The sequence below is a fragment of the Entelurus aequoreus genome, linkage group LG03 (assembly GCF_033978785.1).
Source record: "Entelurus aequoreus isolate RoL-2023_Sb linkage group LG03, RoL_Eaeq_v1.1, whole genome shotgun sequence".
Classification (NCBI taxonomy): domain Eukaryota; kingdom Metazoa; phylum Chordata; class Actinopteri; order Syngnathiformes; family Syngnathidae; genus Entelurus; species Entelurus aequoreus.
The window spans coordinates 14,354,075-14,363,339 of NC_084733.1; the positions used below are offsets into that span (position 1 = coordinate 14,354,075).

General features: G+C 37.7%; 2 protein-coding genes across 2 annotated transcripts in view; one reads left to right on the forward strand and one right to left on the reverse strand.

Moving 5' to 3' along the window:
• The window catches only part of LOC133646185 (microtubule-associated protein 1S-like), a 30,650-nt gene that overhangs the window by 15,688 nt on the left and 5,697 nt on the right, over positions 1-9,265 (reverse strand). The window contains exons 3-5 of the mRNA XM_062041304.1: positions 7,715-7,797; positions 4,495-4,632; positions 1,260-1,737 (exon numbers count right to left, since the gene is read on the reverse strand). Of these exons, the coding sequence (XP_061897288.1) occupies positions 1,260-1,737; positions 4,495-4,632; positions 7,715-7,797 (699 nt within the window). The remainder of the gene's footprint in view (positions 1-1,259; positions 1,738-4,494; positions 4,633-7,714; positions 7,798-9,265) is intronic.
• Positions 3,324-9,265, forward strand: part of yju2 (YJU2 splicing factor homolog) — a 36,358-nt gene continuing 30,416 nt past the window's right edge. Inside the window, exon 1 of the mRNA XM_062041306.1 lies at positions 3,324-4,640. The gene's annotated coding sequence lies outside the window, so the exon portion shown is untranslated. The remainder of the gene's footprint in view (positions 4,641-9,265) is intronic.

A 9,265-nucleotide genomic window follows, 5' to 3' on the forward strand; every position in this document is an offset into this window, starting at 1 on the left:
GACTGAAGCAGTTTTATTAATGTTCATGCACTTTAAAGGATGGCTGTGTTATCTACTAGTCTAGACTGAAGCAGTTTTATTCATGTTCATGCACTTTAAAGGATGGCTGTGTTATCTACTAGTCTAGACTGAAGCAGTTTTATTAATGTTCATGCACTTTAAAGGATGGCTGTGTTATCTACTAGTCTAGACTGAAGCAGTTTTATTAATGTTCATGCACTTTAAAGGATGGCTGTGTTATCTACTAGTCTAGACTGAAGCAGTTTTATTAATGTTCATGCACTTTAAAGGATGGCTGTGTTATCTACTAGTCTAGACTGAAGCAGTTTTATTAATGTTCATGCACTTTAAAGGACGGCTGTGTTATCTACTAGTCTAGACTGAAGCAGTTTTTTTTTATTTTTGTGCCTTTCTTGTTTTTATTTGCACATTTTTGTTACTCATACGAATACGTTAACAGGGCAGATTGAGCCCAGTTTCTAGTATACTCTGGACTGAAGCTGTGTGCCTTCATTGTTTTTGTAGCTGTTGTTTTGAGGCATGTTTAAAAAATAAAAAAATGCACTTTGTGAAAGTCAAAGTATAGTGTTTCCCATAGTTGTAGTGGGTATCAGGATTATTTCAGGGAGAGCATGTCCCAAATTCCAAGCTGCTGTTTTGAGGCATGATAAAAAAAATAATGCACTTTGTGACTTCAATAATAAATATGGCAGTGCCATGTTGGCACTTTTTTTCCATAACTTGAGTTGATTTATTTTGGAAAACCTTGTTACATTGTTTAATGCATCCAGCGGGGCATCACAACAAAATTAGGCATAATAATGTGTTAATTCCACGACTATATATATCCGTATCGGTTGATATCGGTATCGGTAATTAAGAGTTGGACAATATCGGAATATCGGATATCGGCAAAAAAGCCATTATCGGACATCCCTAGTTATAGCCTATATTGAATTGGCCTGACTCTGGAGGTGAAAGGAAGCTTTCAAAATAAAAGCCTGCCGAATTAATCCCTACTCTGCATCTGAGTCCTATCTTTTGACCAAGCCTGACAGTATCGATGTTGTATATTTTTAGATTGATGCACCCACCCCTTTTAGATCAAGTTTGTTCACGCTAGATTTTGGGCTTGGAGGACTCGAGTCTGCCTGTGTGCTGTGTTGATATCATCTTAGCACAGCATACACATGAAGAATCTTTAACAGGTAAAAAAAATGTGTACCAGTCTTTAACAGGGGGGGGGGGGGATACGTCACCTTTGACATCGGAGGCCAACTCCGCCTCTGCTACCTTCCTCTCCAGGAAGCTGTTGACCCCGGTGAGGTTCTCCGTGCCGACGTGCGTCAGCAAGACGGCGTCGACGCGGTCCAGGTGGCGGACCAGCTTCCAGAAGCACGCCTGCGGGTCCGAGCCGCCGTCCAGCAGCATCGTGAAGCCGTTGACGGCGAAGAAGGCGCAGTCGCCGCGCCCGGCGGGGAACACGTAGCAGCAGGGTCGCGACAGCTTGAGGAAGCCCACGGTGGCCGGGGGAGGCAGGAGCTCGAACGGGGAAGACGGGTAGAGAGTACCGGAGATGAGGGAGGTGAACTCCACCAAGGCCGACATGGCAGGCAGGACCTCCGGGGGGTTGATGTGAAGAAGGACCGGACCCTGACCGGGCTGGAGGGTCTTCTTCCAGTGGGATGGGTTGTTGTTGGGGCAGCACAAAGTCAGGCTGACCAGGTGATCTTCATCCTGGAATCGAAACCTCCAAAATGAGGGCTTTGATATTGATATCAATCCAATATCCAGAAAAGATAAGTATCAAACGATATCAGCTTGCGTGTTTACTTGCTTGTGTGCTTATTTTGCTCAATAAGCACACAAGGTTGGTCTTTTCTTCGATTTTAGTCAAGTCATTGACAAAAGGTAAACGTGGTAGCCTATAGATCGGTATGTCGTGAGTTCAAACCCCGGCCGAGTCATACCAAAGACTATAAAAATGGGACCCATTACCTCCCTGCTTGGCACTCAACATCAAGGGTTGGAATTGGGGGTTAAATCACCAAAATGACTCCCGGGCGCGGCCACCGCTGCTGCTCACTGCTCCCCTCACCTCCCAGGGGGTGGAACAAGGGGATGGGTCAAATGCAGAGGACAAATTTCACCACATCTAGTGTGTGTGTGTGACAATCATTGGTACTTTAACTTAACTTAACAAGGTTGGTCTTTTCTTCGATTTTAGTCAAGTCGTTGACAAAAGGTAAACGTGGTAGCCTATAGACCACTAGGAGCTAGAAACTACACAACAGCTAAGCACACAATAGCACAAAAAGCTAGTAATAAGTGTCCTCATATTATTCCTTCTCATTTATTTTTCTCTTACGCCCCCCCAGGAAGTAGCAAACATTTCACCTCCTACTCTCCACTGCGAATATAAAGAGTATCATTTGTCTAATGAATTGTTATAAGCTTACCACCACCAGGTGTGAATGAATGATGGGTTCTACATGTAAAGCAACTTTGGGTACTTAGAAAAGCGCTATATAAATCCCAGGTATTATTATTATTATTATTATTATAAGTACGCCTCTGCATAACCAGTGTTGGGACTAACGCGTTACAAAGTAAGGCGTTACTGTAACGCCGTTAGTTTCGGCGGTAAATAGTAATCTAACGCGTTATTTTTTATATTCAGTAACTCAGTTACCGTTACTACATGATGCGTTACTGCGTTATTTTACGTTATTTTTTATGTAGTATCGGCTAGAAACAGAAGATCTGAGTGTGTTTTATTGGAGCGCTGCAGTGTCGTCCTTCTGAATCTCTTGTGTCACAAGGAAGAGGCGCGCTCTGTGTGTGTGTCTGGGTGTGGGGAGGGAGGGGAGAGGAGGGGTGCGCACAGCAGCATTGGTGAGGGAGGGGCAGAGACAGAGAGAGCGAGAGAGTTATGATAAACGCGCATGCGTCGCCAGGCTCTGCTTTTTATCCATAGATTTATCAGATTTCATTTTTTATTATCTATAGCAGGGGTGTTAAAAGTGTGCCCCGGAGGCCATTTGTGGCCCACAGCTAATGTTTTAAAGGCCCACGACACATTCTAAAAATAATATTAAAATAAACAAAAACATAACAAAAGTGAAATAAAAAAGCTTAAAGGTGAAATGTAGTTTAGAAAAAGTGGCAATGTTGACTAATAAAACAAAGCTGTTTATTTTTCTTTCAAACTGTCATTGCTCAAAACATAATATTGAATCAAAATCAATGTTATTATGAATTACAGTACACACACTCTGTCAATTATCTTATATATTCTTTCATTCTAGACTTCTAGAGTGTTTGATTATCACATTACTCTAAATGTATAGAATATAAAGTTCACGAACATAAAGAGGGATGCTAGTGGGCCAGGCCAATATTTCCTTATCTCTAAACTAAAACTGGGGAAATGTGTAGAGTGTTCTGGGCTTCAGACATGATTTTATTTCAGAATTCCTTGAGAGAAAAAAACGCCTGGTTAGGCTTTGTGTATGTAGTGTGTGCCTTCCTTGCTTTACAGCTATGTTGTTATTATGCTGTTTGTTACTTATGTATGTTATGTTGCAGCTATTTAAAATAGTTTTGTCAATTTGTTCTGGCCTGAAACATATCTTTGTCTTTGTGTGTTGTATGTAGACCACATTGCTTAGCAGAGTTCAGTGATGCAAATGCATGTCAAGTTGATCAACAGATTGTATTATTCTGCAGTGCAATAACAGTACTGAAATGAAGGCTAAAAGGGCATTAATGGGAGCTTTAAAAAAAAAAAGAAGTAACTAAATAGTTACTTTTCACAGTAACGCTTTACGTTTTGGTGTAAGTAACTGAGTTAGTAACTGAGTTACTTTTGAAATAAAGTAACTAGTAACTGTAACTAGTTACTGGTTTTCAGTAACTAACCCAACACTGTGCATAACATTGTAAATATAGATCGACTTACAACAAAGAATAACTTTATTAAACATTGTTTTTTAGTCTCTAACAGAAAAGATTTAAAGTGCATCAATTTACTTTGAAAAAATTGTCATCCTTATTAAAACTATAAACATTTTTGAAGCGGGGGTTTGAAGCATGATACTGATAAAGTTCCCCGGGGTCACACGCGTTTATTTGAACAATATTACAGTCTAAAACAGAACATTTGTCCACATAAATAATTATAGTTGCATATTACTTACACATGCAAAGTCTCCAAAGCAGAAGCGTATTAGAAAATATCCAGTAACAAACGTGTCCGCATCATTCGACTCACTGCGTCAGGAGCGCAGCTTAATAAATTATTACTATTCCACTTCAAATTTAAAGGATAAAATAAATCTGTCATAAAGTTAGTGTTTATCATACCCATTGTTCTTTGAGTAATTTCACAAGATCCAACCTTTTGCTCACATTCCCCAATACAACACGCTGATATCGTAATGGATTAATATCGATATCTAAAAATGTGTATCATCCCAAATGTTTGTGGTTTACCTGCTCTGCTAGTATTTGTGTCAGATGTTTGGGGGAGAAAAGGCCTCGGTGGAAGACGAGGTCGCCGCTGCCCTCCACGCTCTGACCGGCCAAGATGAGCAGCTTGTGAGACGATTCACGGGACAACAGAGCGCACACCTGACCAGGTGAGGGGGGGGGGAAGACGCACAGACATACTATCTTAGAACCATAAAAAGCAGTGAAATGCAGCATGGAAATGGAAATAAATCATAACTGCGATGTGGCCCTCAGTGAAAATGACTTTTAAACCGCCATAAAATGATTAAAGACATAGTTAAATATATAATAAACACATAATATTACAATAATGTTCCAAACAGTCCTGTAACAGTACAACGATGTGCTACTTTTTGACAACCTTCTGTTAGGGCAGGGGTATCAAACTCATTTTATATCGGGGGCCACATGGAGAAAAATCTACTCCCAACTGGTAAAATCACGGCACGATAACTTAAAAATAAAGACAACTTCAGTGTTATGATCCGCTGCCCGGATCATAGTCTGTTTAAGTTTTTCGAGTCACTTGTGTTTTCTGTTAGTTTTGGACTCCTTTAGTTCCTGTTTATGCACCTCTGAGTTTGTTACCACGGCTACGTATTAGTTTCACCTGCGTCTTGTGTTTGGGACGCGCACCTGTTTGTAATCAGAGACATTATTTAAGCCTGCCTTTTCCAGTCAGTCGGTCTGGCTTCTTTGTTTGCGTCACACTACTGTTACGTAAGTTTTGCTTGTCTCCTAGCCCCTGCTAGTGATCTCTAGTCTGTGCTAAGTAGTAGCCTTAGCTTCAGGTGCGATCGGCACCTTCTTCCGTCGGTTTGTTTCCTGTTTTGTACCTCTTTGAGTGTTAATTTACGATTAAATCATGTTCCTACCTGCAAGTCCTGTCCAGAGTCGTCCGTTTGCATCCTGGGAGAACAAACCTCGCAGTAAGCTGCAACCCCGCCGTAACATTCGGATTGTTTTCTTTGTTTAAAAATATAACAAGCACATTCTGAAAATGTACAAAAAATAATGTTGTTGGGGGTTTTTTTACACTTGCATGTTGCGGTTAATAGTATTCTATTTTTATTTGTCGTTTTTTATACTTTCTGAATAAATGATGTGATAATGTTCATCAGTCAACTCATTGGTGTTAATTTTCAATCTATCAAGATTAAAAAAATAATATCAAAATCAAATTACAGGATGTTATTTATGTACCGTATTTTTCGGACTATAATTTTACAGTTTTTTTCATAGTTTGGCCGGGGGTGCGACTTATACTCAGGAGCGACTTATGTGTGAAATTATTAACACATTAGCGTAAAATATCAAATAATATTATTTAGCTCATTCACGTAAGAGACTAGACCAGGGGTGTCCAAAGTGCGGCCCGGGGGCCATTTGCGGCCCGCAGCTAATAATTTACCGTCCCGCCACACGTTCTGTAAATGCTATTGCAAGAATTAAAAAAAACATTTAAAAAAGTGGAATGAGGTGAAATCTGACTAGAAAAAGTTGCGATGTTGACACAAAGCTGCCATGCAGGCTGTTTTTTTTCTTTCTTTTTCTTTTTTTGCCATTACTCAAAAAAAGAGAAAAAAAATAACTCAATGTTATAATGAATTATTGACCTATTCAAGGCTCCAATTATTTCAAATATTTAACTTTGAATTGTTTTATGTGGAAAATATTGTGTGGTTGCCATACAAAAACACCAACGTTTTCTTTGACAAAAGAGCATAAAACAAACAAAATAATAGTTCAAACGTAAAATCGACTGATGTATCTGAAGTTGATCTCGTAACTTAAGTGTTGAAAGTAAAAAAAAACTAATAAAAATGTATCACTTTATGAATGGGACACCTTTTTGGTCCCAAATATATTTAATGGGATTTTATTTGTCTTTTCACTGTGATTACTCAGAAATAATAATGAATGGTGTCCTGCATTGTTGATCTTTTTAAGGCTATAATTACTTCACATCAAACATTGTTTTCTGAATATTTTGGGCAGTGGGGGAAATACTGCATATTTCAGTTTTATTATAAAAAACAAAGTTGTCTTTGACAGAAAAGGCATAAAACCTTTTTGGGTTTTTAAACTTTATTACAACCTGAAGTTGATATACTGTAGAGATTTACTGTAAGTGTTAAAAAAAAAATATATATATATATATATATAATAATTCGACTTGTTTTTTTTTACATTTTAATGACTTAGACCCTTTATGGTCCCCGGGAGCCCTAAAGGTAAAAAAAAACAAAATCCATATATTTTGTTATGGTTTGAAAATGAAAAATATCAAAATGGCACCCGCATGCTTTAATTTTTCCGTGTGCGGCCCTCAGTGGAAAAAGTTTGGACAACCCTGGACTAGACTTATAAGATTTCATGGGATTTAGCGATTAGGAGTGACAGATTGTTTGGTAAACGTATAGCATGTTCTATATGTTATAGTTATTTGAATGACTCTTACCATAATATGTTACGTTAACATACCAGGCACGTTCTCAGTTGGTTATTTATGCCTCATATAACGTACACTTAATCAGCCTGTTGGTCACTCTTCTTTATTTATTTTAAATTGCCTTTCAAATGTCTATTCTTGGTGTTGGGTTTTATCAAATAAATTTCCCCCAAAAATGCGACTTATACTCCAGTGCGACTTATATATGTTTTTTCCTTCTTTAATATACATTTTCGGTCGGTGCGACTTATACTCCGGAGCGACTTATACTCCGAAAAATACGGTAGTTTGCTCATTTTCCTGGACTGGTGCACTAACATCGTTTGGTTTATTTTTTTTTTACATAAGTAGCATCATCTACAAAGAATTGCTATTGCAACACCTAGTGGACACATTTAGAACAGCAGTTTCTTTCATTCAAAAATGTTGGCTCATTCTTATACTTGGCAAACTCAACCCGGAGGCCAGATAAAACCTGTTTGCGGGCCTGATCCGTATATTTGACACCCCTGTGTTAGGGTAACAACTATAAAGATTCAGTACCTAAGGGGCGGAGCCAGAAAGAGGGCAGCCTCTTGATTGACGGACAGCAAATGGTCATGGCTGCGATGATGTCACACTATTTACTTCGGAACTAGATGAGGAGTTATGTTCCATTGAACGGTACCACTTAGGTGGAAACGTGGCTGTTGGTGAAAGAAAGACATGTTCCGGAAGGTTTTCCTTCCATCCAGGATATGCGTCCCTCACCTCTGAGTGGGCCTGTTCCTGAGACGGAGCGATCACAATATTAGTGTCCAACACTCGGCCGCTGTGGCGCAGACACTTGTGTCCTTGTGGGAACAAGACAAGAGAAGGACAAGGAGAGACAGTCGATCAGTCTCAGCTGACGCGAGCTGGATAACAATACGAGGAAGTGCTCATGCTGACATTTGCATTAATTAATAGTTAATGATGATGGATCTTTGATTGTGTCTTCACGCAATTGAGGCGCACTACTAGGTTCCGACCAGCAGAGGTGCTGTTGTTTTAAAGGCAAACATCTTGTGTTAGCTTAGCTGTGCTATTTATGGTATTGCATGTAATGTTTAATGGTTACAACAAAAAAACGCTGCAAAAACATCTGTAAGAATTTTTTTTTTTTTAAAAGGCGGTCGTGACAGGTCTGACATTTTCATGTGTATTTTCTGTATTTGTTTCCTGTCCAGCGCTCTTGTTTTTGTTCACTTCCTGTCTGGCTACACCATTCTGGCCTGAGCGCTGCATCCCTCACCTCTAAAGTAAAAAAAAAAACTATTATGAGATTATCCATCCATCCTTTAATTTTCTACCGCTTGTCCCGTTCGTGGTCGCAGGTTATTATGAGATTTAAAAAATATATATTTTAAAGAATTACAAAATGCCACAAAAAATTTGAATAATAATTTTTTAATAAACTGTTACTTAATAATGATTATAAATATAAAAATTATAACTATATTTTATGTATAAATGTTTTATGTACAGTATAAGCATTTTGATATTTATTATAAAATATGATATAATAGTTATCAATATAATAATAATAGTTGTTATAAAACAATTATATATTAATAAATAATATTAATTTGAATTAAACTGAAGAAAAATATTTGTTCTGTATTTCTAATATTTCATTAAATGTTTAAGAATGTTTAAAATAATCATATACAAATAAATCATTACATAAAAGTATAATATAAAAATAGATATAGGTATTAAGTGATTATGTAATAAGTTCATTCACTCTGAGAAAAAAAAATTAATTGCGTAATTTCAAATGTAAAATATTTTAAAAATATTGATAAAAAATGTATTATGTAGTAATTATAATTACATAATGAGATATATATATATATATATATATATATATATATATATATATATATATATATATATATATATATATATATATATATACCTACTCAGTGGCCTAGTGGTTAGAAAGTCCGCCCTGAGATTGGTAGGTTGTGAGTTCAAACCCCGGCCGAGTCATACCAAAGACTATAAAAATGGGACCCATTACCTCCCTGCTTGGCACTCAGCATCTACGGTTGGAATTGGGGGTTAAATCCCCTAAATGATTCCCGGGCGCGGCCACTGCTGCTGCTCACTGCTCCCCTCACCTCCCAGGGGGTGAACAAGGGGATGGGTCAAATGCAGAGGACAAATTTCACCACACCTAGTGTGTGTGTGACAATCATTGGCACTTTAACTTTAATATATATATATATATATATATATATATATATATATATATATATATATATATATATATATATA